Here is an 18,086-nt window from a genome sequence, read left to right on the forward strand (position 1 = left end):
GTCTAGTAGCTGTATAGCCATAAAAATTAAAGGGGCTGTCTCACGTATGATAAAATAGCGGGGAAAAAAGAAAATTGTCGAAAACTGGCATAAACTTGGCATCGATGTGTACAATGCTTTGAAACTTACTAATTAAAGTACCACATAGTTTGCAAATTATTTAAGTTTAGCAGTTATTTCGTATTTTTCCATTAAAAAAAGTTTACTGGGTATGTCTACCAGGTAGAATTCATTTCTTATGCGTGATTGGCTATTCGGTGATATCACGTGATATTACCGAGGTTGGTGTATAGCTTAATTATGTCACCCGATTAGAATAAGCCTTTGTAGCTCAGTGAGTAAGACGCTGGACTTCAATTTTGGCGAATCGGGTTCGACCCCGGTCTCCGACACATTTTTTTTTTTACATTTTTGGCACTTTATTTACAATTATGATATCAAAGCGTAACACATTCTATTAGATAATTGTCCTGAGATTTTTGGGGGCCAATCTGGTGTACAGTCCCTTTAAAACTTTTCCACCATACGGGTCTCTGTTACTATCTATATTGCCTATCTATATATGCCTTTTATCATTAATATAAACACTGAACATAAGTATTCACTACCATGAAGTACTTTCCATTTGATTTAAAACATAAATTTTAAACAAATGAAATACCTTTCAGATTTGATAATTTCTTAATAATATGTTTCACGATAGGTTGTATATAAACCAGTTCTTATCAAAGTTAACTTTGTTCCCCGTTTTCATTTGAAAGAGTGTGTTTATATAAAACACATATTATGTGGAAATGTTTTGTTTTCGCAAGGGTCGAGAGTTTTTAAGAAACGGTTTTTTCTATATTTTCTCAGTTTCAAAAACCGAAAATTCGAGTAAATGATACACCAAATTTATTCAAGTATCGCCATGGTCTTTAAGTCTTGCAATGTAGAAAGGCTAGGTTTTGGATATTTCTTTGGGTGTGTGGTCATTGTAAGACATATCTATTTAAATAGATGCAGATATGGTTTTTAACTCATAAACTTATATATGGTGAAGAAAGATTCAGTATAACTTAACTTCTAATAGGCAGATCCTTCTAATTACTAATATTTTTCAAATATCAGTACATGATAGTGTGATGACAATTAGTACAAAATAAGTTGCTATTAAATTACAATAACTCTAAAAAAATGCACTGGTTTAAGGTCATGTAAATAAACTTTATGTTTTCTTTACTGATGGAATGTTGAGCACTGAACAATGGGCAGACGAATATAAATGGTGGCATCGTATAACAAACACATCTAGAGCGTTTCTTGATCAGTGATATTTATTGAAATATAAAAAAGCTATATTTACAAAAGACGGGTTTAAACATAATGCTAAAATGTCTGCAACCGAAGTTCACACTTACAAGAATAATATGGGTATTTGTAATACAACTAGAAATTAAGTAAATCAACAGAAGTCATATCTTGTACATCATAAAACTGTGATGTGAATTGTCACTTGAAATGGACTGCATACTTGACGTATGTAAATGAACGCTTTCCCCTTCCTTAAATTCAAACACGCCCCCAGTGCTTATAGTTTTTGTTCTGGCTTGGCAACCGCCATGCCTCACATTTCTCAAAACAGTTGTCTTTGCTCCATTTGCAGATCTATGTACGATTTTGTGCTCTATTTTTGGATTTTTTGATTCAGGTTCAAATGATCTTGTTACATTTCCATGATTTGTAACCACAATTTGAAAGGCTAGATAGTATAAACCAGTTTCGGCAATATGTACGATTCCATCATTGCATGACAAGTATCCTTTCTGATCTGAATTCACCAAAGAAAGCCAATGCACAATTCCGGAACCTAAAATAAATGTATGAATTCAATTATTCATTATCCTATTAAAAAATTTGTAATTGCATTTGGTAAATGCCCTACTTTAAAATAACTTCCCCTTTAATTTGAATTTTAACCACTAATACGGTATGTTTAATTGAGTTGAAATAGCGTCCTCGTAAATTTAATAGCTACAGAACTATGAAACCTTATTTAAACAGGATTTCTATACACGGGGTTTTCATTGGTTTAAAACGAAACTAATATTTAACTTTTCCTTGTGTACTTGTCGATATCCCATCCAGCAGAATTGACGATATTTCCCTAGTTTTAAGGCATTTGTCATGTCCAAGAATTTCAATAAGACCTACAACAAAAATCACTGAATGTAAAATCAATTGTATATTATAATTTAAAATAAGTAATTGAACCCAACAATTAAATCCATATTAACCTTTTAGATACAAAGTCGAACTTTTCACGATATGAGTCAGTTTTTAGTCGACTCACTTGATTCAGTACGCAGACCATTTCTAGCTCTTTTCTTGATTTCCTGCAAAGAAGGAATGATGCACAGCAAATATGAAAGTCATTTGTACAGTTCTTATGTCTTAGACTTTCATCCAACTTGAAGTATGATGTTCCCATGCCTGCATCAATAGCTACCACATAGGATGCAAGAAAAAACTATTGTTATATATACGTATGACATTTATCCGTATGACATGTTAGCATAAACTTATTCTATATAAAAAAGGTTATTGAGATTGCTAGATAATGATCAATCTATCTTTTATGAAGACATATTGTATAACTATACCTCTTCTATTTCCGTTTTCAGAACACTTTCTACGCCTTTACATGAAACCCGTTCACCATCATCTCCATTTGCAACTGCAAGGTCGCAAATTGTAAAAGCATATTTATCTGGGATGGCGTTTATATTTCCAAAGCACAACAACAGTTAAAAAACACGCAGTCTGTAAAATAGTTAAAACCAAAATTAAAACACTGAAAACCTTAAGCTTCACCATTGCTTGTTTTTAGTTTAAAGCTGTTAATTACCTCTTGTAATACATTTTACTTCTTCGGTATCTGATAAAGTTTAAAGCACTTGTTTAACCTAGTTTCATTTCTGACATAAGCAGTCGTATTTTCGGAAACTACTTAACTGCGTAATAAGATATCGATTTGGATGAAATCCAGGTCAACCAAATTATCCTGTCGTATGATAAATGTCGTTTAACATAAACTTTGTATTATAGAAGAATAAATTTGGCAATGCAGTCACTAATAGGCTTCGTTATAACATTACAGACCTAAAAGGATTGAGTTACAAATGAAAAAAGAAAAATACATTTATTACCATCTTGCGGTTACAAAGACTTTTGAAAATTTGAAACCGACCTTTCGACGAGTGTCAGCAACATGAATTGTGTTCGTTGAATATATCACGTTACATTTGTAGAGGCACCACTATACGATCATAACTACTTTAAATATATGTCAAAATGCAATTCAATACAGCTGTCAGGTACTTAATCAACTAATAAATACTTCATTCAGTGCAAATCTGTTTTCAAGTAAGTCAAATTATTCATCGTAAATAGTGTTTCCGTTTAACAAAATTAACTACATGTTTGTACCAGCTTGCAAATAGAATGGTTATGCAGATGTTCATATTGAATAACAAAGCTTTCTATCTCATATTACAAAATAATCCTAAAACGTATTGTACTATATACGTGCAGTTGATACTTTTGATAAAATGCTTCCAGGAAAAACGTTCCACTGAACAAGTGTCAAATACCATTATTGAGTCTCATAAGTTTTTTTTAAAAATATCAACTATACTGCCTATAAAAATTATTGATTTGATAAGGCACGCGACTTCTCCCTCGATTTAAATACGATATAATGGTAAAACAGGCAAAATGATATGTATCATTCAATCTTTGTATCACTATGTACCTTAATTTGTAGCAGTTTATTCATATTCAACTGAATGGTTTAATGTTAACTGGGATTTAGGACAAGGACGTATTATGTCACCGATCTTGTTGAATAAGCTCATTCGTGACCTTGCTGTAACTTTGAAGTCATTAAATGTTAGTACCCCGATAGATAATTATAATTAGTGCCCGCTTATGTATTTAGGTGACATTGTACTCATAGCAGATCGTAAAGAGCTTTTACATCACGTAAAACTGACTTTAAGATTGGTGCGCAAAAATTATAACGTCTAATAAGTGCCTTTCACAGTGCACGACTGTTTGAATGACCAAAGAATCAAATGTTTCAAATTTCATTTTAGTCAGTTTTTAGATAAATATTCAGCGAGTAAAAACATTTATCCTTTGCAACATGATAATGTGTAATAAGTAGTTTATTACGAATGCACACTCACACGCTGTTACCCCTCGAGCAGCATCTCATTTGCGAGGATGGCTTCAACCGAACGCTTCGCTGCATATCGAACACGAGTTCATCTTTATCTCCGTGGAAAATAGCATCTCATTGAATGATACGGTATCAGCTCCGTGCTAGGCATCATTTTATTTACTAGTTCAATTTTACCGAAGCTACGCTGAAATACCAAGACGGAGACAATATTATCCACGGGTCACGCAGAATCTCCTTGACACCGTCGGCTCATCCATACCAGCATGTCTTAAAGAGAACGATCACTCATATGAAGCATATCAAAGAAATACAGGCTCATTCTTACACAGAAAGACTTCCAGAGGCGGGCTTAGGCATGCGCATCAGGTCGCAAAGAGGCACTCACTCGCGGAAAGGTTTTAAGAGGCAAATTTTCAAAAATCACGATATCTCCCGCACAGCAGATCCCATGAGGCACACTTACTTACACAAATAAGGTTTTTAAGAGCCACGCTCAATAACATGCGGCAGAGACACACTCTTACCTTGTCTTAACGAGGCACGCTAACTTACACTTACCAGGTATTAACAAGGCACGCTAATTCACACTTACCAGGTCTTAACGAGGCACGCTAACTCACACTTACCACATCCTAACTAGGCACGCTAACTCACACTTACCAGGTCTAAAAGAGGTACGCTTACTCCGACTAACCAGGTCTTAACGAGACACGTTTACTCACACTTACCAGGTCTTAACGGGGTACGCTAACTCACATTACCAAGTCTTAACGAGGTACGCTTACTCCCACTTACCAGGTCGTAACGAAGCATGCTTACTCACACTTACCAGGTCTTAACGAGGCACGCTAACTCACACTTACCAGGTCTTAACGAGGCATGCTTACTCACATTTACCACGTCTTAACGAGGCACGCTTACTTACACTAACCGCGACTTAACGAACTTTACAGGTCTTAACGCGGAACACTTACTCACACTCACCAGGTCTTAATGAGACACGCTAACTCATACTTACCATGTCTTAACAAAGCACGCTTAATCATACTTACCAGTTCTTAACGAGGCACGCTAACTCACACTTCCCAGGACATAACGAGGCACGTTCACCCACACTAACAAGGTCTTAACAAGGCACGCTAACTCACACTTACCACGTCTTAACGAGGCAGGCTAACTCACACTTCCCATGACATAACGAGGCACCTTCACTCACACTTACCAGGTCTTAACGAGACACGCTAACTAACACTTCCCAGGACTTAACGCGGCACGTTCACTCACACTTACCAGGTCCTTACGAGGCATGTTTACTCACACTTACCAGGTTCTTACGAGGCACGTTAACTCATACTTACCAGGTATTAACGAGGCACGCTAATTCACACTTACCAGGCCTATACGAGGCACGCTAACTTACACTTGCCAGGTCTTAACGAGGCACGCTAACTCATTCTTACCAGGAATTAACGAGGCACGCTATTTCACACTTACCATGCCTATACGAGGCACGCTAACTTACACTTACCAGGTCTTAACGAGGAATACTAACTTACACTTACATGGTCTTAACGAGGCACGTTCACCAACACTACCAGGTCCTAAGGAGGCACGCTAACCTACACTTACCAGGTCTTAACAAGGCACGCTAACTCACAATTACTAGGTCTTAACGAGGCACGATCACTTACACTACCAGGTCTAAACGAGGCACGTTCACTCACACTTGCCAGGTCTTAATGAGGCACGTTCACGTACACTAACAAGGTCTTAATGAGGGACGTTCACTCTCACTTACCAGGTCTAAATGAAGCACGTTCACGTACACTTACAAGGTCTTAATGAGGTACGTTCACTCTCACTTACCAGGTCTAAATGAAGCACGTTCACGAACACTACCCAATCTTAATGCGGTACGTTCTCTTACACTACCAGGTCTAAACGAGGCACGTTGACTCACACTTACCAGGTCTTAATGAGGCACGTTCACTCACACTAACCAGGTGTAAATGAAGCACGTTCACTCACACTTACCTGGTCTTAATGAGGTACGTACTCTTACACTACCAAGTCTAAATGAAGCACGTTCACGTACACTTACAAGGTCTTAACGAGGCACGCTAACTCACACTTACCAGGTCTTAATTAGGTTCGTTTACTCACACTTACAAGGTCTCAACGAGGCACATTCGCTTACAATGCCAGAACTTCACCAGGCACGCAAACTAACACTTACCAGGTCTTAACAAGGCACACTAACTCACAATCACTAGGTCTTAACAAGGCACGATCACTTACACTACCAGGTCTAAACGAGGCACGTTCACTCACACTTACCAGGTCTTAATGACGCACGTTCACGTACACTTACAGGGTCTTAATGAGGTACGTACTCTTACACTCCCCACGTCTAAATGAAGCACGTTCACGTACCCTACTCGATCTTAATGAGGTACGTTCTCTTACACTTCCAGGTCTAAACGAGGCACGTTCACGTTCCATTACAAGGTATTAATGAGGTACGTTCACTCACACTTACCAGATCTAAATGAAACATGTTCTCTTACACTACCCGATCTTAATGTGGTACGCTCACTCGCACTTAACATGTCTAAATGAAGCACTTTCACGTACACTAACAAGGCCTTAATGAGGTACGTTCTCTTACACTACCAGGTCTAAATGAGGAACGTTCACGTACACTTACAAGGTCTTAACGAGACCCGCTTACACACACTTACCAGGTCTTAATTAGGCACGCTTAATCACACTTACAATGTCTCAACGAGGCACGTTCGCTTACAATGCCAGAACTTCACCAGGCACGCAAACTAACACTTACCAGGTCTTAACAAGGCACGCTAACTCACAATCATGAAGTCTTAACGAGGCACGTTTTCTTACACTACCAGGTCTAAACAAGACACGTTCACTCACACTTACCAGGTCTTAATGAGGCACGTTCACGTACACTTACAAGGTCTTAATTAGGTACGTTCACGCACACTTACCAGGTCTTAATGAGGCACGTTTACTCAAACTTACCAGGTCTAAAGGAAGCACGTTCTCTTACACTACCCGATCTTAATGAAGTACGTTCTCTTACACTACCAGGTCTAAATGAAGCACGTTCACGTACACTTACAAAGGTCGTAATGAGGCACGTTCACGTACACTTACAAAGTCTTAATGAGGCACGTTCACGTACACTTACAAGGTCTTAATAAGGCACGTTCACTTACACTTACCAGGTCTAAATGAGGCACGTTCACGTACACTACAATGTCTTAATGAGGTACGTTCACTTACACGACCCGGTCTTAATGAGGCACGTTCACTTACACTACATGGTATTTACGTGGCACGATCACAAACACTAACCACATCTTAATGAGGCATGTTCCATCACACTTACTAGGTCTTAATGAGGAATATGTATTCTTACGGTGCAGCTTTTCAAGAAGAACACTTATCCTCACGTAGCAGGTTTTTAAGAGGCACGCTCATCCACAATTTCCATGTTGTTTTTAGTATAAAACCTTATAGTCACGTTAAGAAGACGTTTAATTTGTTCATATATTATATAGCTTTCAATCCATCAATTAGAAGTAAACTGATAGGTTTATATATCGGGTGCTGATGACACATCTGTAGGGCATCGGTTGTCAACGCAGGTAAACAAAAAAAGGACAATCCAACCTTTGACCTTAAACTGTGACCTTAACGTTGTCCTTGAGCTGGCGTGTCTGAATGTAGGTTATGCAAGTCATCGCAATGAAATAAACATTCGTCTTGATTTTCATGATGAAAATCAGTACAGAGCTTACACGTAATATAAGGCTAAAACTTATGTCTTGAACTGAGAGCATTGAGCTGGAAAGCGTGAAATACGGGTTTTCCATGTTGTCCCGATGTGGTGAATATTTAACATGAGTTTGAAGAAAATTATTCAGGGGGGTTATATATTTGACACGAAAGTGCGACAGAAAGACGGACATACATCCGCCATTAAAACAATTTGTATTCCTTTATGAAATACCAGTTAAAACTTAACGTGCTTGCAAATGATTTTTATCAGGGTTTAAGTTCATAACAAGCGCCAATCATCACTACAATAAATCAATATAAATACCCCGTACTTTTAAGTGGATTAGACCCTAGCAGTTTCATTTTTCAATGATTTTCAGATGTAATTCACCAGAAAAGCACATAACAAAGAGCAATTGCCAAATTATCATATAAATTCGTTTAATTTTGTCAAGATAAAAGGTACAAGCCACCATGAGATATACAGCAAAACGTTATTAAGTACACTAAACACAACATATATGCACTCATCTGCGCTGAGAAACGGATCGTAGCCTGGAGTATTTACTTCCGATGGATTTTCTATAAACGCTGTACAAGTAAACAGGTCGAATTAAAAAGAGTATCCAGCTGCTCCCTCGTTCTATAAATTATCAAGAATGTAGCATTCATTGATTTACATGTTTTTATCAAATGTTTTCCTTGCTCGATTGTCACCAGCTGTAGCTTTTCTGAAAGCTTACTATTTATTTACTCTATAAATCTTTTATACGTGTGTTGTCGTTTATGCACTCTTGTTTGTTTTGTACAAATTGTTTTCTATCATGGTTTCGCCGAAGCATATCTAGTGTTCTTGATACTGCTATTGATAACGCGCGTTCACGATTACGAGAAAACCCATTTGATTACAGAAAGTGTGATTTGAAGAGGGCAATTACTTTTATACAAATACGAGTTAAAACTTCTTTTTCTGTGAAAATGAAATACATAACTTTTTACATAATCTAGGAAGACGAATACAAATCGCACATCTAGAGCGGCTCATGAAATCATTGATATTTATTGATTTTGAAAACAATTCAATGTTCACAAATCGCATGTTTGCACAAAATGTTTATATCATCAATATATGATAGATATTTAAGATAAAACTGGAAATATAGTAAAACAACAGTCAAATTTTGTACATCATAAAACTATGATGTCCCGTGTCACTAGCAATGGACTGCATACTTGACGTATGTAAATGAACGCTTTCCCCTCCCTTGAATTTAAAAACGCTTCCTGTGCTTATAGTTTTTGTTCTGGCTTGGCAACCACCATGCCTCACATTTCTTAAAACAGTTGTCTTTGCTCCATTTGCAGATCTATGCATGAGTGTGTGCTCTATTTGTGTATTTTCTGATTCTCTTTCAAATGATCTTTCTTTATTTTCAGGAATTGTGACCATGAGTTGAAAGGCTAGATAATAAAAACCAGTTTCGGCAATATGTAAGGATCCATCATTGTATGACAAATTTCCTTTTTGGTCTGAATTCACTACGGAAAGCCAATGAACAATACCGGAACCTAAAATAAAAAATTGTATAAGTACAATTATTCATTATCCTTTTAATAAATAGGTAATTAAGTTTGGTAAATACCCTACTTTAAAATCATTTAAAATAACTTCCTCTTTAGTTTGAATTTTAATCACTAATACAGTCTGCTTAATTGAGTTGAAATAGTATTCTTGTAAATGTTGTAATAGCTACAGCACAATGAAACCTAATCTAAACAGGGTTTCTATATACAGGGTTTTCATTGGTTTAGAATGAAACTATTATGGACCTTTTCCTTGCGTATTTGTCGATATCCCATCCAGCAGTATTGACGATATTTCCCTAGTTTCAAGGCATTTGTCATATCCAAGAATTTCAGGTAGACCTATATAACAATCATTGAATGTAAATACATAATTTTATATTATAGATTAGAATACTTCAAAACAAAAGTTATTGAATTCAATAATTAAATCCATATTATCATTATAAATTCAAAGTCGAACAAGACTGTTCACTATATGAGTCAGATTTCAGCCTACTCACTTGATTCTGTACGCAGTCCATTTCTAGCTCTTCTCTTGATTTCCTGCAAAATAGGAATGATGCGCATCAAATATGAAAGCCATTTATGCAGTTCTAATGTCCTAGACGTTCCTAAAGTTATGATGCTTCTAACAATAGCTACCACACTTGATGCAAGAATAACAACATTATATATAAGTATGGCATTTATTTTATGTCTGATGCATATTACTGGTATTAACATATTTATATCAAAATATGTTATTGAGATTGCTAGATAATGATCAATCTATCTTTTTATGATAACATATTTTCTAGCTATACCTTGTCTATTTCCGCTTTCAGCAAACTTTCTACGCCTTTACATGGCACCCGTTCATCATCTCCATTTGCAACTGCATGGTCGCAAATTGTAGAATAATAGTCAACCAAGATATCATCTCGTTTATATTTCCATACCACTACAACAGATAAAAAACTACCAATCTGTAAAACAGTTACAATCAAAACGAAAACACTTAGTAGCCTTAACACATCCATCGCACTTATGTAGGCTTCATTTGCGTCGTACAGATATTAGATACTAGATATTTTAGACCTAATATGGTTTTAAAACAGCCCTAGATCATAACAAGCAGGTCACTGCAATTTTGAAAATAGTTATATTTAAACTGCCTTATTCTCAACGGCTGTTTTATCTGTTGAATGAATCTAGGTTATGGTTTAAACGATCGTTACAAATGCACTTTACTTCCTTACAAAATGCGGGATATAGGAATAACAAGTTGTTAAACAAAATTTGAATTAAGCCCTGAGATTACTTTAAGTACTGTTCGGTGAAATCAATACCATTTGAAAAGGCAAAAATCGGTATGGGTTATATTAATTTCAATATTTTTTTAGGTGCTTACGTTATTTATTGTTTTATCATGCTATTTAATAGAATAAATCACAATTGTAAGTAACTGTTGTGTCTACATAACATATAATTAGAAGTCTCTACTTATGTTTTCAAATTATATTCGTAATTACATGGTATACAGACATCTGTTACACCATTTTTAAACCATTTTTATAAAATTGCGGCAAAAGTATACGTTTATACTAAACACAGCTATTTTACTCCCTTCCACACGCAACATCAGGCAATCGTATTTAACTCACTGTGCCTTTTTTCGGACAAATCTTTCATTTGTCACTAAATTGAATTTGGCAAAACTTACCAGCCAATGTTCTCAAATAAAACAAACTATTGTGACCTGACCTATATCTGTATTTACTGCCCTATATATATATACCTTCCAACAGCAATTATATTGGTTATTGCGCAGTTCGTATCGATGAGATAAAGCAAACCATTTGATATATACTACAAACACTAATATCATATTGTAAATACAAATTTCTTGTTTAAATTAAACAATACTAGTACGGGGAAGTTATTAGTAAAAGTTATTAGTTAAAATATTGTATTATATTCAGGTTGCAATAGAACAATGGTAATGCATATACTTTATTGCAGTTACACGCTATTTATATCTGTCTTTGACATTTTAATATGATATGAAACAATCGTAAACAATTGTTTAAGTGCTGCCTAATATAACCAATAAAGGCCCTTGCCTAACGTTTTAAGTATTCTCTCCTGCAAACTTAATGGCGGGCATATATTGATATTGCATATCAATTCACCATTTCAAACTGTGACATGTGAAATTTGTTAATTTGCATAAGGTTTACCTTGGATCAGCGTAGTTGCATAGTTTATTAATTAAGGTACCAGTTATGGATTGTACTGAGTATGATATTACTAGTCTGTGTTGATTCAAGGCAGATTAGGTGTAAGTCTAGTTGTGTGGGAAAATGTCGATGCTCCTGATAACTCAAAAACTAGTCAATAAACCTAACGGATCCTCTAAGTTTAAATTCCATCAACAGAAACTCGTATACGTCCAACATATATTAACTTTTTCATTATGTACGGACTTTGGACGGTAACATACGGATTTGCACGGTGCCGTTAATGACCATAATAACACGTGTGTTCTCACTTCCTCTCCCTATTTTTTTAACATACCGTACACCTGCTCAGTTCACGCGTACAACAGTTTTAATCAATGCGTTTTGGAGATTGACGATTTTGTGTGTTCATATATGTAATAATATAAATGGTGTTTACATTTCTTCGCAATAATACATAGTTTTAGTTAAAAATTATAGCCGACTATTGTCCTATGTATATCTGCCGTGCACAAAAATTGGGTTAATTTGAATCCAATATAAAAAAATAATATATTTATGAGTAATGTTGGCTACAACCCTCGCCGTACGAAGCATATCATATTACTTTGCGCGTAGTACTCCTATACGCTATAGGATGTAACATAACGCTACAATACATCTTCCAAAGCTATGTCGGGCTTTAACCGCCACGATACGCAGCATCTCCTTGATGAGGTTGGCCTCAAGGGCGTTAAGTAACAGCTCCTATACGAGGCTTACTTCATACCCGAACCATGCAGCAAGTTATCAAGAGGAATAATTATCCGTTTGCATTCGGTCTTAGAGAGAAACACTTCTCCACTCGCTGCAGGGCTTTATATGGAACACTTATCTTCTCGCAGTAAGTTTAACAGAGGGGCTCTCTCACTCACACCTAGCAGATCATCAAGAGGCACGCTAACCCTAACGCAGAAGGAATTCAACAGGAAAACGAATCCGCACGTGGCAGGACCTCAAAAGGCACACGCTCACTCACACTTACCTGAACTTAACCAGACACGCTAACTATCACTTACCAGGTCTTAGCGAGGCATGCTAACTCACACTTACCAGGTCTTAATGAAGCATGTTCACTTACACTACCAGCACTTCACCATGCACGCAAACTCACACTTTCCAGGTCTTATCGAGGCGTGATAACTCACACTTATAAGGTCTTAATGAAGCACGTTCACTTACACTACCAGAACTTCACCATGCTCGCTAACTCACACTTTCCAGGTCTTAACGAGGCACACTAACTCACACTTACCAGGTTTTAACGAGGCACGCTAACTCACAGTTATCGGGTCCTAACGAGGCACGCTTACTCACACTATGTGGTATGAAGAAAAGTTAGAATTTTTTGTGGGACTGAAAATTGTGATATATAGTGTTTGTTGGATAAATATAGGACTTAGTATTTAACAAACGGTGAGCGAGTGGCTTGTTCCTTACTTTTCGATGCTAATTATCTTGATCGGGAACGTGTACTGCGCGAATTTCGAACGAAACGAAAAAACGGTAACGTAGATGGTAGGGTTGTAGAAGATTTGCCGGAAGCAGTAGTTAAAGCTCGCACCGGTCTATATCCATTTCTCAAACAATGTATCGACGAGGGGAAAAGGGCTCATTTCAAACATGACAGACTTATGGTAAATGGAAGTGCCTACTGTTACGATGATGTTGAAAAAAGGCCAGTTCTAGTTGAAAAATAGGGCTGCGGCCAAGGTCCAGAATATAGTTTTGTAAATAACAATTTTACCGAACTGACAATCTGTTCACTTAATATTCAGGGACTGAGAAAGTTTGAAAGTGACTATTTATTTTCTGACTTTTGTGCTCAGTATGACATCATTAGTCTCTATGAAACATGGGAAACTAACAATGATGATTTTAGTTTATATCTGTCAGGTTATACTTTGTTTTCCAAATCTCGTATATGCTCAAACAAACGAGGTTCTGGTGGAGTAGCTGTTTTCATGAAAGGTTGGTTAAATGACCATGTTAAACGAATTTACGATGATTTAGACGATTGTATAGTCTTGGTATTGGCAAAACAACTGAACTATCTGCAAAATTACATTATTATGTTATTCACATATGTGTCACCCGAGCGGTCGACAATTTATGAAGAAACTAATACGAACGGTATATCTATTCTTAACCAAAAAATAACTGCGATTGTATCTGACTTTCCGTCGGCTGATCTTATAGTCGCTGGAGATCTAAATGCGCGTATCGGATTGTTGCAAGATTTTATTCCAAACGATGACTTGGACTTCGTATTCGGAGACAGTGAGTATCCGTCTGATAACTTTGCTGTTCCTAAATGTAATAAAGACACAATAGTGAATACATTTGGGACATCGCTGATAGATTTGTGCTGCACACATGACATTCATGCAATGAACGGACGTCTGTTTCAAGATAATAACGGAGAATTCACATGTACCGCGAACAATGGGCGAAGCGTTGTAGACTATATACTTGCATCGACTTCACTGTTCGCTAACGTTTCTAACTTTACAGTTGGCTGCGAATCGTTCTCAGACCATTTTCCATTAATGTGTACCATAAAGTGGCCCCTTAATGACACTCAAAAAGTAAAACATAGAGACAAGAAATTAAATCCTGCGTACTATTACAAATGGAAGGAGACGATGAGAAGTGACTTTGTGAATACTTTCGGTGACTTATTTCGTGTTTTCGAACGCACTTCACCACTATTAAAAATAAATCAAAGTCTAATTGCTTTTATACAGGTATATGAAGAAGCTGGGGCACTTATGAAAAGGCAACGATGCAAAAGTTATCGTACAAAAGTAAATGAACAACCTGAATGGTGGGACGTTGATTGTTCACAGTTGAAATAAATAAATATAGCAAGCTGCGAAAGTTTCGTATTACAAATAACCAAGCGGATTTTGAGCAATTTATAATAGCAAAAAGTGCTTTTAAAGCTGTATGTAGATCAAAACAATATGAACTTCAAAAAAGGCGCCGAAACGATCTCATTAGCTGTAGAAATGACCAAAAGCTCTTTTGGAGTACATTGAAAAGCATAAAAGACAATAAACACCATTAAAGGGCCCATTAAAAGATACCAATAATTATAGAGCAATTTCGCTTACAAATAGTATAAGCAAAATATTTGTTAATATAATGACAAAGCGTCTTACTAAATGGTGGGAAGAAAATGGGATCATAGATGAGGCACAGGCAGGGTTTAGAAGTAAATACTCTACAATAGACAATATATTTACGTTACAATCATTGATTCAAAAACATATCTCACGCCAACGAGGGAGATTTTACGTCTGTTACGTGAACTTTAAAAAGGCGTTTGATAGCTGTCAACATAAAAAACTATGGCAATGTCTGTACAGAAATGGAGTCCGTGGTAAATTTCTAGTGATATTACAATCTATGTACGAACAATTAAAATCATGCGTGAAAATACCAGGTTCCAACGTCCAGGTTCGTATACCTACCGATGATATCCGATTCACAGCAACAGGCGGTTTTACGGACTACTTCGGGTGCTCCATTGCGACAAAGCAGGGCTGTGTGTCATCGCCAGTAATATTCTCATTGTTTATGAATGACTTAGTTCACTATCTTACAGCTAATTCTACGAATGGGATATTTGTAACCGACAAAATAGGTAATTTATACGCTCTAATGTTTGCCGACGATGTATCGAGTTTCGCAAACACAGCTATAAACTTACAAAGACAAATTACCCTTATTGAATCATTCTGTGCAGATACTGGTATGGAACTTAATACTGAGAAATCGAAAGTAATGGTTTTCCGAAACGGTGGTATTCTAAGACACTATGAAAAATGGTACTATCGTGGTACTCAATTGGAAGTTGTATCCCAGTATAAATACTTAGGACCGTTTTTCACTCCAAAGCTCTCCTGGACACTGACTAGGACAAAACTTGCGAAACAGGCGACAAAAGCCATAACAAACATATTAAGATATCAAAAACATTTTGGTTATTTACATGTCGAACTTTAGGTGCTCAAGTCACCCCCTGATGATTGAAAAGGGTCGACACCTGAATATTGAGCGAAAATTTAGATTTTGCCCATATTGTTTGTCCGAACATATATATGTTATTGAAGACGAATTCCACATGTTCATGATTTGTCCGTTGTATGCAAACTTGAGAAATGAATATTTCAAATCTAACTGGATTTTGTCTATTCCCACACAATCAGTTTTCTACAACATTATGTCAGAAGTGTCAAAAAATAGTATTGTACTGATTTCAAAATATATTCACAACGCTTTTATAACAAGAGAAACATTTCTTAAACGTAATGATAACTCGCTATAGTGTTATTCATCTGTGCCTTATTATAAATATGCATCTTATTCTTATACCGGAAAGTTATGAATGCAATATTGATGTGCAAGCATGTTGATTCTTTGCATTTTGAAACATTGTTTAAAAACAGTTTTCAAGAATATTATTGATATATCATTGCTTTAAAATATGTCTTGTTCATTATTGTATTATATCTATGTTGTTAAAAATATATGTATGAATAACTGTATTATGGGCCGGAGGCCTTAGATTACAATAAACTATATATGTTACTAACCAGATATTAATGAGGCACGTTCAATTACACTACCAGGTCTTAACGAGGCACGTTCACGTACACTTACAAGGTATTAATGAGGCACGTTCACTTCCACCACCAGGTCTTAACGAGGCCCGCTAAATCACATTTACCAGGTCTTAACGTGGCACGTTCACGTACACTTACAAGGTATTAATGAGGCACGTTCACTTCCACCACCAGGTCTTAACGAAGCACACTAACTCACATTTACCAGGTCTTAACGTGGCACGTTCACGTACACTACCTGGTCTTAACGAGGCACGCTCAATTACACTATTAGGTCTTAACGAGGCACGCTCAATTACACTACCAGGTTTTAACGAGGCACGTTCACGTACACTTCCCGGTATTAACGTGGCACGTTAACTCAAACTTACCAGGTTTTAATGAAGCACGTTTACTTACACTATATCATATTGCAACACAGTGGATTGTCGTCGAATGGGCCAAGTAAGGCACCGTAGTCTAACTCTGTGCTTATAAATTCGTCAACATGAAACGGATAGTCAATAGCACCTTTGTGATTACGTAGGTCAGAGACCGAAAGCTCCGATTTATCATAACCTACAGAAAAACCGTATTCCAAGAAATCACAAATGTTAATGTCGTCATAATATGTCAAAACAGAACGTAAGTAATCAATAGTCCACATGGAAGTTACAGGATTCTTACAGTGTTTATAATTAGGTTTCCCTGAACGAAATATACGGTCATGATCTGCTATAAAATTCCGAAAACAGTTCTTTATTTTAGCAGATTCAGTCAAATGGAAACTCTTTGGCGACTGTAGTCATTCATGGTGAGGGCACGATATGTCCGTTTCTGGATGCTCCATGCAAGCTTTGTCTTTGATGTAACATACGGCACAAATATGCCCCACAAGTCTATTTTCACTGCCGATTTTAGCTGTATGGGGCGAGCTCTTTGAACATTCACCCTTTTGGTATTTTGACCAAAACCAGTGCCGCTTATCTACCTTCTGTTCTTCAGGGCGTCGTCGAGACCCCGATTTCTCAAGCAAAAGGTTGGAGCTCTCAATATCTGAAAAGTTCGAGCTCCATTCCCTATTCCCACGTTCAATTTCACACAGAACTTCTTCGTGTATGTTTAAAATACTTGTCCAATTATACATGCTTGCAAAACACATCAAGGATCTCAGGTGAATAAGTCTGTATCTCACTTCACTGACCACCGAACTGGTAGACAAAAGATGGATTAAAATCGCACAGTAACCTGCTACAAACTGAGACATTGTCATGTCAGTGTATTAAATGTTTGTATTGTTGCATAATCGACCGGGAACAAATGAATGTGGCCACAATTGAGGACATTTGATCAACAAGTCAGTAGCCTTCGAAACCTTTCCTGATATAATTTTACTAGTTGACAAGGGGTGTGATAAGATACCTTCTGCATGATTGTTATCAAAGATGGCTGCAGGAAGCATCCGATCCACTTTCAGATTGACGTCAGACATTCCGCGGAGGGAGGTCAAATCAACTGGCGATGTCTGTTGTTGAACGGGTCTGTCGTCGGCCGCGATCGTTAGCGCGCTGAGCAGACCTTTCAATTCGTCAATTTCGC

At 36.8% G+C, this 18,086-nt stretch overlaps 1 protein-coding gene across 1 annotated transcript; it reads right to left on the reverse strand.

Moving 5' to 3' along the window:
- Positions 1–8,456: 8,456 nt before the first annotated feature.
- On the reverse strand, positions 8,457–10,800 carry LOC128220265 (uncharacterized). Its single transcript, XM_052928596.1, has 4 exons — positions 10,423–10,800; positions 10,120–10,162; positions 9,863–9,958; positions 8,457–9,601 (listed from the first exon to the last, which is right to left on the reverse strand). The coding sequence occupies exons 1-4, from the start codon at positions 10,636–10,638 to the stop codon at positions 9,207–9,209; spliced, it is 750 nt and encodes a 249-aa protein (XP_052784556.1). The 5' UTR covers positions 10,639–10,800; the 3' UTR covers positions 8,457–9,206.
- Between the last annotated feature and the right edge of the window lie 7,286 nt (positions 10,801–18,086).

The sequence above is a fragment of the Mya arenaria genome, chromosome 15, assembly GCF_026914265.1.
Source record: "Mya arenaria isolate MELC-2E11 chromosome 15, ASM2691426v1".
NCBI lineage: Eukaryota > Metazoa > Mollusca > Bivalvia > Myida > Myidae > Mya > Mya arenaria.

Coding starts and splice junctions, on each gene's coding strand:
- LOC128220265 (XM_052928596.1), bottom strand. CDS start 10,638: ATGGATGTGTTAAGGCTACTAAGTGTTTTCGTTTTGATTGTAACTGTT. Junction 10,163..10,422: donor TGAAAGCGGAAATAGACAAG/GTATAGCTAGAA, acceptor CCTATTTTGCAG/GAAATCAAGAGAAGAGCTAG. Junction 9,602..9,862: donor GACAAATACGCAAGGAAAAG/GTCCATAATAGT, acceptor TTTTTATTTTAG/GTTCCGGTATTGTTCATTGG.